Raw genomic sequence first — 19255 nt, forward strand, 5'->3', positions numbered from 1 at the left:
GTGAAGTTAAATAGAATGTACCACCTGAGTCTATGACCAACCATCCTTTCCTTTGTTACTCTCTTTCATGTTTTTTTTTCTCTCAATTCTTTAAAAGCTCGCTGATTGATGGTGAGTGAATACTAATATTTTGCTAAGTGATTCATTTTCAAGAGGACGGAAGAACACCTCTTAAACGCCGTCCCTTTCTTTCTTGTATGATGATTGCCGACACATTTCCGAAAGGGTGTGATTAAAGTGAATTAGATTGAGCTTTGAAAATTAGCAGAGCTCCTCAAAGCATGAACTTTACCACGTGAAGAGAGAAGGTGGCAAGATCAGTAGGGAGAGAGACAGACAGACAGACAGACAGACAGACAGACAGACAGAGCGCAAAACACACACACACACACTCACAGCGAGAGAGAAAGAGATTGGGAGGAAAACAACTTCAAACAGATTACCCCATTCACACGGTGGAAGGGTTATGGATAGCCTAATCACGGTTATCAGCTAACCCTAGACAAGCTACTCCATCCATGTTCTGAGATTGGTGCATCTCACAAATGGACACAAGACCCACCCCATGGTAATACAAAGAGAAGCCCATGTTTGGATTTTATAATGAACAGCATTGCAGAGGTAGCCTTCTCCATTTCTGCAGTCCTGGCATATAGGTTTTCCTTTTTTCAGGGCCACCTTCCAATAAAGCACTAATTAATCCAAGTGAGAGTTCTACCATATTTATAGACCAACACTTAGTACATGAAGAGCTGGCAACAAAGAGCAACCATGGCCTCACAGGAGTTCCTTTGCTGAACAGCAATATAATAACACGCTCCCTAGCGAGTCACTCCGCCATATTAGAGTCGTCTCAACTACGCCAACTATGTCTTACTCCACCATATCACCAAAACGAAGGAAAATCTACATATCAGACTGTCCACATTGCAAAATCAGTAGTCTGCCTGATGCTGCCGGTGACAGACCACAGTAGCTACTCGAAGAAGTATGGCTATTTGTTTGCCGTGCGTCCGTGCTGATGGAGTACCTGTGTCTGGGTCGATATTGAAAGCTGGGATGGTGCTGTCCCGGTGCATGAAGCCATACGTTACTTTCCCATTGGCTCCCTCATCTGCGTCCACTGCGTGCACCTGGACGACAAACGTCCCCGCGGGCTGGTTCTCCAAAACGGAAGTCCGCTCCTTATACTGCTGACACTGCGGACAGAGCGAGAGGGATGAGTAGATGGGAGATGAGAGGAAAGATAGCATAGAAGGAAAGTGAGACGAAGGGAGACAGAGATGAAAGCTGATTAGACTGCCACACCAAGAAGGAACGGAGAGCGGTTATTGTCTGAAGTAATGTGGTCCATTTTAAAGAGTAGTAGGGGAGAGAAGTGGAAGACATGAGAATTAGAATAGACAATATGATAAACGTTTGAGAGGGAGGGATGGAGGGATGGAGGGAGGTGGAAGAGTGGAGAGGATGAGTGCATGGGGAGCCAGTGGAGAAGGAGGGGGGGTGCATGCTTGAGAGCGCAAAGGGAGGGATACAGAAGCAGAGAGGAAGAAATCTATGTAATCCTGCTATATTTCGCACATCTGTTTTTTTATAATTGAAGAGGCCTTGAATCGATTCCACCCAAGTGGATGAGGAGCGAAGAGGCAAGAAAGCTGAGATAACTGGGCCTTCCTCTGGTACCCATATATACACTACCTTCATCCTCATCTTCATCTATAGCAGTGTGTGTGTGTGTGTGTGTGTGTGTGTGTGTGTGTGGGTATGTGTGTGTGTGTGTGTGTGTGAGTGTATGTGTGTGTGTGTGTGTGTGTGTGTGTGTGTGTGTGTATGTGTGTGTGTGTGTGTGTGTGTGTGTGTGTGTGTGTGGGTGTGAGACAGAGAGAGACAAAAAAGGCTGAGGAAAGGAGAAAAATGGTCTTAAAATACATGAATTAAAAACCTCCCCAACTCCCCAGGTCATGCAGCTTTTGAGATGATCTCAGAAGACATTGATACAATTGCGAAAAAAATAAAACAGGAAAAATACATTCCCAATGCATGGTTACTTCTGACATCTAATTAAGGACAAGCGGCTTCTTTTCCGCTATCCTTATTCCTCCTCCAGCTACTCCCCCCCCCCCCCCCCCCCCCCACCTCCCTCAGCCATCAGACAGACCCTACTAAACCCATGCAGCCAATTCTGAGGTCAGGCACTCATCCTGCAAGCTAATGCCCCAAGAGGACTCTGGGAGATGAAAGACACCTTTGGCAGATCCAAAAATCCCCAGCACTCCCCCACCCATTCCAATACAAGTACACAAGTAAACACACACACACACACACACACACACACACACACACACACACACACACACACACAAAAAGGCACTGCTGCCTGTGCCCCTTGCTCGGAACATTCCGGACGCTGGCTCTAGCACACACAGGGCTGGGGCTCGGGAGACAACTCTCCTCTTAGGAAGGAGCGAGTCACTGATGTTCACAAATCCACAGGAACGGTCTGACTCTCAGCCAAACACACAAAACCTGAGGGGATGAGGAAGTGGAGAGGGGGAGGAGGGGAGGGCGAAAACTTCACATGAAAGCCTCCCGCTCTCTGCCTGCTGGGCTCCCAACTACTCCCTTACTGAGCAGGGAGAGAGGCGCAGAGATGCACAGAGAGACACATGCCAAGATACAGGTCAGAATAGATGCATTCAAAAAGGGTACACACAAACAAAACTGTAGAGAAGAAACTCGATGGGTAGTTGGTGTACCAGAGCTGCAGGTGTCGTCTTCACTCGAAACTTAAGTAAACGACTTCAGATAGCCCCAGTTCCAGGAAGCTGAGGAGAAGCTGAAAAAAAAAAGCCAGGCGACTCCTTTTCAAAGAGTCTGACCTCGCGTAAAAAGAGGCTAAATTGCATTTACCTCCAAGCCACAGAGTTGAGATGCAGCTCTATAGACAAAAGCACTCCCAGGACATTAGACGTGGGGGTGAGATCTGCCAAGAGGCAAGCTCCGTGGCACACAAACCCCCCCCCCCCCCCCGAGGTGAAGACAAAAGGGGGGAGAGAGAGAGAGAAGAGACTGCCAAGCTCCAAATATCTCTGGAGGTTAAGCTCATCTCATTTTAAATTGAGACATCGGCAGAACGCAGGTAGGCCCATGATGATTCGGCAGTTATTTCAAACGCTTAATTAAAAAAAAAACCTTAGATGATCTAGAAATAGAGCAGCAGGGCTGGCTAATCACTCCTCTGGAGGATAGAGGGAGAGCAGGAGGGGGGGGGGGGGGGGGGGAGGTGAAGAAGGGAGGCAGAAAGTAAGCGAGAGAGAGAAAGATGAAGCGAAGATAGGGGAGAGGTAAACAGGCCGATAGCATATTTGTAGATGGGGAGGGTGATGGGTTGAGATGGAAAAGTAGTAGACATGCTTAGTGAAATCTCTAGATATCGGGTCCACTGTGAACACAGTGATTCTTAACCCAAAAAATGCTCATATGAAACGAAAAGAAAGGAAGAATACAGAAAGAAAGACTGAAATATTGGCAGAGAGACAGAAGGGATGCAAAGGGGGAAAAAACGACCCAATTCATCATCACAGCCCAGCATGGGGGCAGACACAAGGTGAAGAGGGCACACCTGCTCGAAGACAGGCTTGTTGTTGTTAACATCGTCCACGCCAACGATGACCTGCGCTGTGGTGGACAAGGCCTGTGGACCTCCGGAGGCGTTGTCGTCCGTTGCCGTGACGTTCAGCACATATTCCACTCCCTGCAGTCTCGGCGGCGGGTTGGAGCGGAGGCGGATCAAACCTGCGTAGACCAATGAAAAGTCTTTATTTCATCGCTGCGATAAACAGTTTGGCTGCACCTATTCGTCTAGCATGGCAATCTGAAGGTCTATCTATCGCGCTTTCAGCCGATGTAGGTGTACGGTAGAACGGCTTTTTTTCTGAGCCAAAGACAGAGAACATTCAGACGTTTCACAAGTCATTTCTGAAGCAGTACACAGAAGAAGATGGTTTATATCACTTTACAAAGGTACATCTGCCTCCCCATATGAATTTCTATGGTTAGACGCCTTTGCACACAGCTTCACAGCCTTGGAACAAGCTGCCCTGCTGAAGGCTTCTGAGGGGATGAATGTGAAGGCCTGTGAATGTCACAAAGCCACTGATGGCAAGAAGAGCACCATTATGAGAATCCACTGATGGCAACAAATAGCTCCGTTATGAGAATCTGCAGCACAGCTGTGGACATGAGCAGAGACGTTTGCCTTATGATTAACCGGATGATTTTTCACAATGCATGTACCATTGCCAATGCTGCCTAGAGATTGAGTGCTGTGTGGAGGCAGAGCCGTATTGTGAATGTATCTTTTCATTCTTTGTCCCTCTGCTGCTTCTTCCTCCAAACGTTGGAGCTCATATGCTTGTTCTTCCATTCTTTTTTCATGTCTTTCTGTTTCTATGTGCATCCTGTCACTGCTGTACCTGTGAACTCATTCTCATCGCCCTGGTGTCCCCACAGCCTGACTGACTGACTGACTGACTGACTGACTGACTGACTGACTGACTGACTGAGTGGGCTTCTCATTCAAAGTGCTTGTCTGTAGTGCTAATAGCTCAAAGGCTAGCCTCCTCCTGTCCCCTCAGCGCCACGGCAACACATGGTGACAGTCCTCCATCTGTGGCCCCGGGCTCTCTCTCCTGATGATCATGACCCTCTCCTCTCCCGGGGCTCTGTCAGAGTAAATGAGTATGTATGTTTGTGTTGTATTTGGTGTGTGTGTGTGTGAGTGACAGTAAGAGTGTGTGTGTGTGTGTGTGTGTGTGTGTGTGTGTGTGTGTGTGTGTGTGTGTGTGTGTGTGTGCTTGGTGCGTGCGTGCGTGCGTGCGTGCGTGCGTGTGTGCGCGTGTGCGCGTGTGTGTGTGTGTGTGTGTGTGCACACTCTCTAAAGGAGAGTGTGGGCGGGTAATTTCTATCCCTCACATACACTCGCCATCTTGGTGACATTTCCATTTCCATTTGAAGCGAGTGTGAGTAAGTATGTGACTATACAGGTGTGGGCGTGTATGTGTGCGTTTTACAGCAGTGTGTGTGTGCGCGTGTCAGTGAGTGGGTGTGGACGACTGGGCAGCAGGAATGCTTAACAAGCCGCTTCTCATTTGCAGAGACAGAGGAAGCCAGGAGGCAGGGGGTGACCCAGCAGACCCAGGGAGATGGGGGCTTGGATGGGGCAGAGGGTGACCCAGCAGTCACCAGGAGGGGGGCTTGGATGGGGCAGAGGGTGACCCAGCAGTCACCAGGAGGGGGGCTTGGATGGGGCAGAGGGTGACCCAGCAGTCACCAGGAGGGGGGCTTGGATGGGGCAGAGGGTGACCCAGCAGTCACCAGGAGGGGGGCTTGGATGGGGCAGAGGGATGCATTTCCATCCCTCACCCCCCCCCCCGGGCAGCTATCCGCTATCTGCCAGTCCCTCGGAACCTAGCAGTACACACACTGCTGGGGGGTACGGAGGTATGTGGATGGCAGGGAGAACATGAGATCACACACACACACACACACACACATACACACACACACTGCTGGGGGGTATGGAGGTATGTGGATGGCAGGGAGAACATGAGATCACACACACACACACACACACACACACACACACACACACACACACACACACACACACACACACACACACACACACACACACACACACACACACACACACACACACACACACACACACAAACATACACACACTGCTGGGGGGTATGGAGGTATGTGGATGGCAGGGAGAACATGAGATCGATTCCAATTCCAATTTGTTCCAGAACCTTCCCGTCTGCTGGTGTCAGGGGATGGAGGAGACAGAGAGGACCAGAGGGTGGGGGAAGAGAGGACCAGAGGGTGGGGGAAGAGAGGACCAGAGGGTGGGGGAAGAGAGGACCAGAGGGTGGGGGAAGAGAGGGGCTGCAGGGTGGGGGGTGATATCGCAGGAAGGTGGGGTGACTGTGAGAACGCTGTGGGAGGAAAGAGACAGAGGGAGGGGGCTGAGATTAAGGATCGCTCCAGCACAGAAGGGTTTTCATCACACACAAACACAACACTGGTGCTACATTCACACAGATGAGGTGTCATTCAATGTGTTCAATCCAACTGCACAAGACTGTCATATATCTATGAGTGCCCACACACACGCACGCACACACACTCACTCACACATATACAAGCTAACACACACAGAAGATTCTACAATCCAATTACTTGCAGCAGACTGCTCAAAGACTTGTTCACAGGAACATGGTGTCGGTTAGTTAGCAGGATGGAATCTGACCAGCGCCTTTCCGCATACCCTTTCCTGCCCAACAGTTTGGTGTATGATGTCGTTCTTTATGTTGGCCTCTCTCACAGTGGAGGACCAGCTGCTTCCATCTCCAGTCCTATACTCCCTAGTCTTGGGCTCAGTTTCTGAAGGTGGTGTGTTGCTGTTGTTGTTGTTGGTGGTGTTGTTGTATTGGTTTCAACTGATCCATAAAACATTTTGAAGTCATGGCTCTTTTTTTCTTAAGTCAACTTAGCACAGAGCCAATATTTAAAACATTTATATATGTTGATTTTGATATAGTATATACGATAAAGGTGTGTTAACAAACATAATTCTGGCCCCTTTTATATACAATGACATAAAAAAAATATGTATCACCTGCCTTGCGTGTTGCATAAGAGCATTATGCCCCTTTAGTATGAAATGCATACACAAGCTCTTTAGCACAGATTGATCATGCAGGTATTGTATATGCCTTACAGACCTTTTCCATATGGGAGCATCCTTGTATGCCTCATATGTGAAAAAGGACCTGGTGAACAAAACAGTTAGGGAACAAGACTGGATTTCATGCTGCGGTCTAATGACACTTATGGTGACCGACAGCAGTGATAACCCTGCCCTTTCAGCTCTCCTATACTTGAGGCAAGCTTTAGAGCCATGCTAAAGAGTGGCGAGAACCAATACACAGTAAAACTGAACCTCTATTGTCAGCCACAGCTAGAGATCTTCCTCTCTCATTTGTGTAGTCAATCATTGGAACCGTTGGCCTTGCTGTCGGTGCCATGGAGTTAGATTTTTAATCAAGGTGTGTGCACAGGGACACAAACAAGCACCCCCCAACCCCCCCCCCCCCCCCACTCCGCCCGCACACACACACACACATACACACACTCTATCACTCTCTCATTCTCTCTCTCTCTCTCTCTCTCTCTCTCTCTCTCTCTCGATAATCACAAATAAAAGAGAAAAACAATCCTTCAGTAAACCTTATGTGTTAATATGAACTAAACCAAAAATATTTGTTTGTGTATCCTCCCGCATATATATAACGAAAGCAATAGCTTTCATTTTCACCTTTCCTGGGATTTATTTGTTTGGATTAAAAAAAGAAAAAAGATTTTCAGATTCAGAATGCATCAAAATGTAATCTTTTCAACATCAGTCTGTTGTTATTTCCTTGTCAAGAGATAACTTAACAGTACAACACAACGGCATGATTATTTAGATAATCAAATGTACAAACAAATTTGTATCTTGGGTTTTTGACAGGATTAGACAGATTATGAATCTGTTTATATAGAACATTCTAGTTTAGATTGTGGGGGGTTCTGATGTGGAGATGCGTGTGGATGTGTTTGAAGATGAATATGTGTGTTCGTGGATTCTGATCCAATGCCTATAGAATCGGTGTGGATGTGTGAGATGTGTGTTTGAATGTGTTTGTGTGTTTGTGTGTGTGTGTGTGCGTGTGTGTGTGTGTGTGTGTGTGTGTGTGTGCGTGCCTGCATGTACGCGTGTGTGTGTGTGTGTGTGTGTGTGTGTGTGTGTGTGTGTGTGTGTGTGTGTGCGTGCCTGCATGTACGCGTGTGTGTGTGTGTGCGTGCCTGCATGTACGCGTGTGCGTGTGTGTGTGCGTGCCTGCATGTACGCGTGTGCGTGTGCGTGTGTGTGTGCCTGCATGTACGCGTGTGCGTGTGTGTATACATGGGTTCACCAGGACGGCGGGTCACCCTGAGGAGCGTGGCACGCGTACGGCGGCCAGCACATATCAAAGCACATCAAAGATGGAGGGGAAGTTTCTGGGGGCGCCCAATGAGCAGCCGTCGCTTCACATGAGGGCCACTGGGCCTCTCACTGCGCCAGCTCACATCAGCATCTACCCCCACCCCCAAAAAACACCACTGGATTGAGAGAGAGGGAGAGAGAGATGGAGAGAGAGATGGAGGGAGAGATGGAGGGAATCTGTATTAGCCCAGGGAAGGCGGGAGTGGGGGTAGCGTGGGGGTAGCGTGGAGGCAGCGGAACCAGGCAGTGTTATATAAAACCCACAAACAGCAACCATGCAGAAACCCATCACCTCCGCTCAAAACAAGACAAGGGCTGGCACGCCCCGCCTGAGACACAGACATGTGAGCGTGTCGTCGGGAAGCGCATATCAGACAATGCAAATACCGAACGCGTGTTGTCGGAGAAATCTCTGTCCAAACAACGCCTGTCCCATTTAATCCCCCAACCGCCTTGCCGAGGAAACATCCCCGCATTAGAGATAATGGAAACTCTTCTCCTTGAAGTATTCGCAGGCAAAGAACAAGAGAGTGTCGTAATAACAATAAAAAAAACAGAAAAGGTGATTGGAGCGATGACAGGCGGAGCGGAGAGGCGCGGAGATGATGTAGCTGATTATCGACGCAAACATTTCCCCGCCGCCGCTGCAAATACGTCCCTCTTGCGGTGGCTGCCGGAGGGCTATTTATGTGTTTAATACAAAAAGGGGGTGATCATCTTATTGACTATGCCATTTGAATTCTTAAAACAGCATTAAATCAGACGAGGCGCTTCCCCCCCCCATGTATGTGTGTGTGTGAGTTACCGTCAAATTAAATGCTGGCCTAGTGATGGCCCCCTCCGCTCTCTAAAGGGAGAGATCAGGCGGCAGAGAAGAGGAAAAAACACTAATGAATGATTGAGTGACTTTCAGGTGAGTGGGAAAGATCTGAGAATTCATGGATAGTAGGGGCAATAAAGACAGCCTTTGATCTTTTGGAGAGGGAAAACAGATGAGAAAGCCAGGGACAGAGAGATAAGAGGAGAAAGGGAAAGAGAGCGAGAAAGACAGGGGAAAATAAAGGGAAAAGAATAGAACTCTTTCTTGGAAATTCAGACAGTTGTGAGATGTGTGAGTGTGTGTGTGCCATGGGAATCTGAAATGAAACAGCAGCCATCTTTCACCATTTCCAGAAGCATAAGTCGGTCTCGGAACATGGTTTCACAGGGATGATATCGTATCATATCATCAATATCATTGCTAGACATGTTTGACAAGGCAACACATCAGTCTGGCGAGGGAGGCATCTGAAATACAGATACTTCATAACTTTCACTGTCTGCACTTTTGGCTGTCAAAACTATTTGAAGACCCACTGCCATATTTACGATGAAGACCTTGAAAGTATATAGCCAATGAACTCTTCAACCCAGGCCTCTACATATGGTCAACGTGGCCTGCCAGACATCAGGTTATGTATAAATCTTTGCAAAGAAAGAATGAATGTAAAATGTAAAAGTAATATGTATAAGAGAGAGAGGTATCTTGTGTGAAAGAAGATAAACCTTTACTGGGCTGAAATGCATATACCTTACCATGTAAAGCATATGTGCAGAGCTACAGCTACCTAGTGGGTCTAAGCTCATTTTCATTTAAAGAGCGAAGAACACAGAAGAAAGCAGTGTGTCTCGGAGCAGGAGGAGGAAGAGGAGGAGGAGGAGGAGGAGGAGGAGGAGGACACATGGCTTCTCACCTTTCTGATGGTCAATCACAAAGTTGCCCTCCTCGTTGCCCGCGGTGATCTTATAGGTGATCCCATCACCATCAGGATCCTTGGCGAGCACCGTGGCAATCAGGGTGTTGGGCCCAGCGTCCTCAGAGACGAAGGTCCGGTAGCTGTGCCAGACGGAGGAAGACAAAGCGAGAGTCAACACCACGATCCCACCAGAGACAGCAGAGCAGGCAGGCGTTAGAGCGCAAATTGAAAGCACATCACTTTGTCAAACTCACGTTGCTAACACAACATAATTGATGGGAGAGCACATTCAATCAGAGTTCATAAACACATGAGGAGGGTGCAGGTCTCTATTAGAGGATGGGGAGTGGGGGAGTGTAGAAGCATGTGTATGTGCATATGTGGAGCAAGAGAGAGAAAGAAAGAGGGAAAGAGAGAGAGAGCGTGAGAGGGGGGGGGGGGGCAGGTAGCTGGTTGTTGACAGCAAGTGTGAACGACTGACGGAGTGGAGGGTGGGAGTGTGAGACAGCCGTCCAGCACGGTAGCATAAATACAGCAACTCCCTATGCTTCCCACTCACTTTCTCACTTCCACACACACACACACACACACACACACACACACACACACACACACACACACACACACACACACACTCAAACACACAGACATTTTTCACACACGTACACATACAAAACTCTCTACTTCACACACACACACACACACAAATTACAACCAAGACTCCTATATTGTACACAAAGCTCAGATCTATAGGGATGAACACACACAGCAAATAGGCAAGCAAACCGCTACAAATAGCTCACCGAAAAAAAACGAATTTTCTCATTCTTTCAAACACCTTTCTCAGCCTCCCAAGGTGGGCATGCATCCTAACACTAAACAAACAAAGGCTGCACACACACACACATACGTAGTTGGATATAGTTCTATGGAGCACAGCACACTGGCTTATTTAGAGAAGCCCTTTAAACAGTCTGACAAACATATGGTAATATCAGATAGACAGACAGTCAATATTGGTGTGCACGACACAGTGCACTGGAAGTAAAACAATAGACTAGAATGTATGTGTGCATGTGTGTGTGTGTGTGTGTGTGTGTGTGTGTGTGTGTGTGTGTGAGTGAGTGTGTGTTTGAGAGAGAAATAAAGCATGTCTGGGTGTGTGTGTGTGTGTGTCTGTGTGTGTTTTTGTGTGAGTATGTGTGTGTTAGAGAGAGAAAGAAAGTAAGTCATGTTTGTTGTGTGTGTGTGTGTGTGTGTGTGTGTGTGTGTGTGTGTGTGTGTGTGTGTGTGTGTGTGTGTGTGTGTGTGTGTGTGTGTGTGTGTGTGTGTGTGTGTGTGTGTGAGTGTGTGTGTGCGTGTGTGCGTGTGTGTGTGTGTGCATGTGTGTGTGAGTGTGTGTGTGTGTGTGCATGTGTGTGTGTGTGTGTGTGTGTGTGTGTGTGTGCATGTGTGTGTGTGTGTGTGTGCGTGTGTGTGTGTGTGTGTGTGTGTGTGTGTGTGTGTGTGTGTGAGTGTGTGTGTGTGTGTGTGTGTGTGTGTGTGTGTGAGTGTGTGTGTGTGCATGTGTGTGTGTGTGTGTGTGTGTGTGCATGTGTGTGTGAGTGTGTGTGTGTGTGTGTGAGTGTGTGTGTGCATGTGTGTGTGTGTGCGTGCGTGTGTGTGTGTGTGTTTGTGTGTGTGTGTGTGTGTGTGTAGTGTGTGTGTGTGTGTGTGTGTGTGTGTGTGCATGTGTGTGTGTGTGTGTGTGTGTGTGTGTGTGTGAGTGTGTGTTGTTTCCTGTGGGCTGTATGTGAGTCAGCATGCAGCAGTGAGTGACGGCTCTGACAGGCGTCTCTGTTAAAGCCCCACTGCACTCTGACCCTGGTTACAGGCAGAGTCACACCCCCAGTGACCCATAATGCATCTCTCTCGTCACCTTCGTCTACACCATCAGCTCTAATAAGCTCCCGCCTGAATGCTGCTTGCTTTTAAAGGCCAAGCAGTGGAAGCGAAAGATGGAGTGAGAGAGACAGCCGAATCATATCTACATAAATAGACAGCTTCTGCTAATGAATGGGTACATCTGCATAGTCGCTTCTGTCCAAAAATGTTGCCTCAATTATTGTTCCTGTTCTTTCGTTCAAAAACTACCAACTACCTGCACTACCAAACCCTGTCCAACTCAACCTAATACTTTAATGTAGCAATAAATTACATAGTATCGTTGCAATGCTATCATCAAATTGCAGTTTGAATCTGTGTTTGATATAAGGGGATAACATTTTCTCCCTTTTTAAGTGCTTTCTGCATCACCAGTTATTTTTTAGATTGATGGAAAATTGAATTGGTCCCACTCCAACCAATAATTACGGCGCATCCAATTTTTGATGTCATGACAGTGAGTAACACACAGACCACATCAGCATTCAGAAACAGACATTTCAGCAGAAAAACGTTGTAGTTTTTTTGGCTTCCTCTCAGAGTTTGCCTAAAGCCACTTGCGCTATGCTGAAACTGCGTTCCTCATACATACTGAAAGAGCATGTTTATTAGCATTCCAGCACCATTGCCAAATCACTTCCTGGAGTGTGTCCTGTCCTTCTGTCAGAGTGTGTCCTGTCCTTCTGTCAGAGTGTGTCCTGTCCTTCTGTCAGAGTGTGTCCTGTCCTTCTGTCAGAGTGTGTCCTGTCCTACTGTCAGAGTGTGTCCTGTCCTACTGTCAGAGTGTGTCCTGTCCTTCTGTCCTGTCCTTCTGTCAGAGTGTGTCCTGTCCTTCTGTCCTGTCCTTCTGTCAGAGTGTGTCCTGTCCTTCTGTCAGAGTGTGTCCTGTCCTACTGTCAGAGTGTGTCCTGTCCTTCTGTCCTGTCCTTCTGTCAGAGTGTGTCCTGTCCTTCTGTCCTGTCCTTCTGTCAGAGTGTGTCCTGTCCTTCTGTCAGAGTGTGTCCTGTCCTTCTGTCCTGTCCTTCTGTCAGAGTGTGTCCTGTCCTACTGTCAGAGTGTGTCCTGTCCTTCTGTCCTGTCCTTCTGTCAGAGTGTGTCCTGTCCTACTGTCAGAGTGTGTCCTGTCCTTCTGTCCTGTCCTTCTGTCAGAGTGTGTCCTGTCCTTCTGTCCTGTCCTTCTGTCAGAGTGTGTCCTGTCCTTCTGTCCTGTCCTTCTGTCAGAGTGTGTCCTGTCCTTCTGTCAGAGTGTGTCCTGTCCTTCTGTCAGAGTGTGTCCTGTCCTTCTGTCCTGTCCTTCTGTCAGAGTGTGTCCTGTCCTTCTGTCAGAGTGTGTCCTGTCCTTCTGTCCTGTCCTTCTGTCAGAGTGTGTCCTGTCCTTCTGTCAGAGTGTGTCCTGTCCTTCTGTCAGAGTGTGTCCTGTCCTTCTGTCAGAGTGTGTCCTGTCCTTCTGTCAGAGGGAGTCCTGTCCTTATGTCAGAGTGTGTCCTGTCCTTCTGTCCTGTCCTTCTGTCAGAGTGTGTCCTGTCCTTCTGTCAGAGTGAGTCCTGTCCTTCTGTCAGAGTGTGTCCTGTCCTTCTGTCCTGTCCTTCTGTCAGAGTGAGTCCTGTCCTTATGTCAGAGTGTGTCCTGTCCTTCTGTCCTGTCCTTCTGTCAGAGTGAGTCCTGTCCTTCTGTCAGAGTGTGTCCTGTCCTTCTGTCCTGTCCTTCTGTCAGAGTGTGTCCTGTCCTTATGTCAGAGTGTGTCCTGTCCTTCTGTGTCAGGGCAGACTCTGACATCAATGCACGCACCCATCCATTCATACACAGCAGCATACAGAAGAAAAATGTAACATCAAAACAACTATTTACTCCCCAATTCACATCCACCCTTCAACTCAATTGAAATGTTCCTGTCGATGCTGCTGTGTTTGCCGACAGAAAGACAAACAGTGCCTTGGATTCTCCACAGCCCCATGCTCTTCATCATTCCACCCGACAGTCCAGGGGCGGAGAACATCAACCAGTCGAAAAAACATCAGCAAAACAAAGAAAAACACGGAAACGCACACACAAACACAAACTAATTATTGACAGGCTGACAGATATGGACTTTTTAACAGAACAACTGCAAAATACATTCACAAAAGATGCAGATTTTTTTGTTTTTTTTCCTTTACATTTATTTTCCCCGTGATGTGTATTGACCATGTATTGTGGGTTTCTCTAATTCCGAACTTCCAAGCGCATGGGCTTCATCACCGCCTTACCTCACCCACTGACTCTGAGTGTACTTCACTCTCTATCCTCACCCAATGACTCTGAGTGTACTTCACTCTCTATCCTCACCCAATGACTCTCAGTGTACTTCACTCTCTATCCTCACCCACTGACTCTGAGTGTACTTCACTCTCCATCCTCACCCACGGACTCTGAGTGTACTTCACTCTCTGTCAGAACCTCACCACACCTCACCTGGGCGCGACTTTAAATACCTCTGCCCAACCGCACAGCACGAGTGGCAAGCCTCTTATTAGCCTGACGTGTTTGACAGCTGCGTAAGTCACTGTTGCTAACTTAATGTGAATGCCGGAGTGGAAATCAGTGGCGGGTTTCATCATGCAGCACAAACGTGAGACAGATGTATCTGAGGTGTGTACACACAGTCATTTATTCCAACGATACTTCCACGACAGAGACAGCGTCTCTTCTCTCTGCCCGCACAGATCGGCCTTAGAACGTGTTCTAACCATCTGAAGACACCCGCCGTGGAAGACGGGGAGAGAGACAGACAAGCCTCTTTCTCATGGCTTCAGCTTCCTTTAAACACATTACAGATGGGACTTTGAAGCCTTCAGAGCTGTGGGAAAGGGAAGGCAGAGGCTGTCAATCAGTGATGGCGCTCTGAGATGCCGGTAAGCCAAGTCACTCTCAGTCACAGGGAAAGAGAGAGAGGGAGAGAGTGTGAGTGATGAAAGAGTGAGGGTGGGTGCGAGAAATGAGAGAAAATTAATGTGAGGGTGAAATTATGGGGTAAGACAAGTAGGTAAATGAAGAGAGGGAGAGAGACGGGCAGAGATAAGAATGAGAGAATGAGAGAGACGGAGGGAGAAAGTGAGATAGAAGGAGAGATGGGATGAGAGATGAAAGCGAGAGATGGGGATGAGAGCGCATCGAGTAGGCAGCAATCATAAGCCGGGAGGAGAGGCGGATGAGGGGATGGGAGTGGAAGACAGTAGGAGATGGAGAGGAGTTGAACTCTTCAGGCTGCTTGCGGCCCGGTGATTGATGGCTAACAGAGGCAGGCTGACAGGCGTTTCATGGCTTTGATTTATGTGGTGGCAGCGGTGGCAGGCGGGGAAGGCAGTGTTGGCCCCACTACGCCCTGTCGCCACACCACACCGCACCGCAACGCAACGCAACGCAACGCAACGCACCGCACCGCACCGCACCACACCGCACCACACCGCACCACACCGCACCACACCGCACCACACCACACCACACCACACCACACCACACCACACCGCACCACACCACACCACACCGCACCACACCGCACCACACCGCACCACACCACACCACACCACACCACACCACACCACACCACACCACACCACACCACACCGCACCACACCGCACCGCACCACACCGCACCATGCCACGCCTCGCTCCACGATCCACACGCTATGTGCCTCACCACTGACACCAAAGACCTGGAATCTGTGAGCAGGCTAAGATGAGGACTGATCTAGAGTCAGCTGTGACGCGTGCTTGGATCAGAATCCTCAGACGCGGTTTGATCACTTACTAGTCTAAACACACACACACACACAAATATCTAATTGTCTGTGAATCCCTCCTGTCTGAAGAGTCAACACTGATTTCAGGGTGCAAATTCTTTCCTTCTAAAATTTTGCTTCCCATAAAAAAATCGCATCAGTTGTCATGGCAACAGGTGCAGGTGATGGAGCCCCTGTTGGGTGATTGACAGGCTTGAGAGAGAGTCTGCCGTACGCCATTTTGTGAAGGGGGAGGGCCATGGCTGGAGTATAGGTGTGGCAATATGGCGTGGCATGCATGCGGTTATGCAGACTGGAGTCTTTGTGGATTCTCTGCACACTCCCATTATCTACACCAACAATGTCATTCCCAGCTAATTCAGAATGAATCGCCTGTCATTTCCACAGATAGCCATTCCTTAATTCAGCCATTTGTTCCTGTCGCTGATATCCCCTGACTTTGGGAGTAAGACAAGATGAGAAATTACATAGGCATGCTGCTATGCACTGAGCCCCATTGGTGACTGGAGAAACTCCTTATCTGCGGCTTCATGAATTCCGCTCTGATTGCGCTCCACCATCAAGTCCCGTATCAGGACAAACATTTCCTGTAATGATTCCCGCCGGAACGTTCCAGGCCGGAGGGACCGGCCTCATTCCGAGCAGCTCGATGCCAATCCCGCCGCCATCGCTGCTTTCAAGAAAATGACACGCCGGCAAACGAGATGAGGCAGACAACACAAACGCACATCACAAGTTACTCAATTACCGCTGCTGCACATCAATGCCTTCCATCCCGGCCATAACGTGTTGTTTCTGGAGAGAACGGGCCCATTTGGGCTTTCACAGGAAGGAGTTGGGACACAGGCTGGCAGACGGGGAGATGGGTGGATGAGAGGATGGATGGATGGATGGAGAGGAGAGGAGAGGAGAGGAGAGGAGAGGAGAGGAGAGATGAGGAGAGGAGAGGAGAGGAGAGGAGAGGAGAGGAGAGGGGAGGAGAGAGGATGGATGGATGGATGGAGAGGAGAGGAGAGGAGAGGAGAGGAGAGGAGAGGAAAGGAGAGGAAATGAGAGGAGAGGAGAGGAGAGGAGAGAGGATGGATGGATGGATGAACAGGAGAGGAGAGGAGAGGAGAGGAGAGGAGAGGAGAGGAGAGGAGTGGAGAGGAGAGGAGAGGAGAGGAGAGGAGTGGAGAGGAGAGGAGAGGATGGGAAAGGAGAGGAGAGGAGAGGAGAGGAGAGGAGAGGAGAGGAGAGGAGAGGAGAGGAGAGGAGAGGAGTGGAGAGGAGAGGATGGGAAAGGAGAGGAGAGGAGTGGAGAGGAGAGGATGGGAAAGGAGAGGAGAGGAGAGGAGAGGAGAGGAGAGGAGAGGAGAGGAGAAGAGAGGAGAGGAGAGCTCCATCCTCCCCCTGCCCGGCAGCCCCTCCACCCACATCATCAGCCCCCTCCATGCCCTCATGCAGAATGAATGAAGCAGATTGCCCTCCCCAGAGGAGGAGCCTGGACATCGCTTACTCAGGCCGCTCCATCAAGGCCCGCGCTGGGAGAACAAAGACACTTACGCACAAACAGAGACACACAGATACACACACAAACAAGTCCATTCCATTCCACACACGCACACACACAAACACACACACACACACACACTCAGGCCCATACTCCCAATGCTCCAGTGAACACATGGAGTCTGCCTAGGACAGAGGAAGGCACAGCTGATAGAACCTGCCTCACTGATTTGCAGAGCTAGCTGCCAGAAAATCGGCCAATTAAAAGAGCCACGGGCGAGGGCAACATGGAGTGGGGAGAGAGCACAGCTCAGCTCAACTCCACACAACACAGCAGAAAAAAAAAGATCAGCACAGAACAGCAAAGTGATGCTGCTGAAGAAGAGGAAGAAAAAAGAAAACACACATAGCAGATGCAGAGCCGAGGCGATGGGGTCCTGCTCCGGAGTAGAAGGCAGAGGCCTGGCTGGCCCTGCAGCAGTGCAGCAGAGATGGGGGGGGGGAAACACTCGGGACGCTTAAATCCCATCCATAGCTACCGGGCACGTACGCTTACTAGATTTTATTTTTGTTTTTAATGTTTTTGGGGAGAGTGGTGGCGCCGGACTCAGCAGAAACGCAGCCCCACTCCACTCCTCTCCTCTCCGCACCCCAGCCCACTCCACCCCATCATGCAGCTGCGCCTGCAAGGGACGTTGGGAATTGGCGGCCCTGTGGAACTGTGGGAGGGCAGCAGCAGAGAACTGCAGGAGAGGCAACAGCTGTGTGTGTGTGTGTGAGTGTGTGAGTTTATGTGACTGAGTGTGAGTGTGTGTGTGTGACTGAGTGTGTGTGTGAGTTTATGTGACTGAGTGTGAGTGTGTGTGTGTGTGACTGAGTGTGTGTGTGTGAGGCGAGCAAGCAGCGGCAGGAGCACCGGTTGAGGTGCGCCCGCCGATGATAAATGTTTGAACTCATTACGGCGCGTCTCGGAGCGCGAGCGCCGACATGTTCTCCTCTGTGCTCGCGCGGTGCTGAGACATGTTCGCGCTCAAGCGGTGCGACTCGAACAGGTGCTCAGGCGAGCCTCTGTGTCGAAGGAGCGCATTTGTCACATAATATCTCCTGCAACAACAGTATCGTTTTTTTCCCTCATGAAAGACTACAGCTGCCGGTAATGCCTACAATATCATACAACAATTAAGATCAGTTGAATGACAGTTTGAAGTTATGAGATGTGAGATAACATCATCAAATCAAAATACAGTATATGTACTGTTAGTGTGCTACATGTGTCAATACAGTACTAAAAAATATAGGGAATCCATTTTGTTAGATGGATCTGTCTATACTGTGGGGATGAGTTGCTAGTGGCTAGTTCAGTGGTAATTTGCTCATTTGTTACGGCCCTCTAGCAGTCCATTTTATTTGTGCATTTTAAAAACTCTGGGTGTAAAAGGGAAACAAAGACAGTGGCCTGATCAAAGCCATAAACAAATCCAGCCAATTAACACTTTGCTTCACGAAACATGGAAGGGGGAGGCCTCATTTGATTGGCTGTTCAGCTCAAACATCAACCAACTTTCACCAGAATCACAAATACTCTGTGTGAGGACTGTGTGTGTGTGTGTGTGTGTGTGTGTGTGTGTGTGTGTGTGTGAAGTCTGTGTGTGTATGTGTGTGTGTGTGTGTGCGTGTGTGTGTGTGAAGTCCGTGTGTGTGTGTGTGTGTGTGCGTGCGTGCGTGCGTGCGTGCGTGCGTGCGTGCGTGCGTGCGTGCGTGCGTGCGTGCGTGTGCGTGTGCGTGTGCGTGTGTGTGGAAGGGGTGTCCTTACACTTGCTGGGAGAACTCCGGAGGCTCATCGTTGACGTTGGCCATGCGCAGACGCACCGTGGCCGTGCCTGTGCGCGGCACCTCGCCCCTGTCCACCGCCATCACCACAAACTCATACAGGTGGTTGGGCCGCTCATAGTCCAGAGGCCCCGCGGGGAAGATGGTGCCGTGGGCAGAGACGCTGAAGTCAGGACTCAGAGTGTGGTAGGTGATCTCAGCGTTCAGCTCCGAGTCACAGTCACTGGCTGACACTACAGGAGAGAGGGAGAGATGGCATTAGAGCAAAGAAAGAACGAAGGAAGGGAAGAAAGAAAGAACGTAATAGAATCAGTCACTGGCTGACACTACAGGAGAGAGGGAGAGATGGCATTAGAGCAAAGAAAGAAAGAAAGAAGGAAAAAAATAATGTAATAGAA

The 19255-nt window shown here is 49.2% G+C and overlaps 1 protein-coding gene across 1 annotated transcript in view; it reads right to left on the reverse strand.

Moving 5' to 3' along the window:
- LOC308369604 (neural-cadherin) overlaps positions 1-19255 on the reverse strand; it is a gene marked incomplete at both ends in the record, with an annotated part of 162694 nt that overhangs the window by 84516 nt on the left and 58923 nt on the right. The window contains 4 exons of the mRNA XM_080844100.1: positions 1031-1199; positions 3623-3795; positions 9832-9974; positions 18841-19090. Of these exons, the coding sequence (XP_080700226.1) occupies positions 1031-1199; positions 3623-3795; positions 9832-9974; positions 18841-19090 (735 nt within the window). The remainder of the gene's footprint in view (positions 1-1030; positions 1200-3622; positions 3796-9831; positions 9975-18840; positions 19091-19255) is intronic.

The sequence above is a fragment of the Sprattus sprattus genome, assembly GCF_963457725.1.
Source record: "Sprattus sprattus genome assembly, chromosome: 8".
NCBI lineage: Eukaryota > Metazoa > Chordata > Actinopteri > Clupeiformes > Clupeidae > Sprattus > Sprattus sprattus.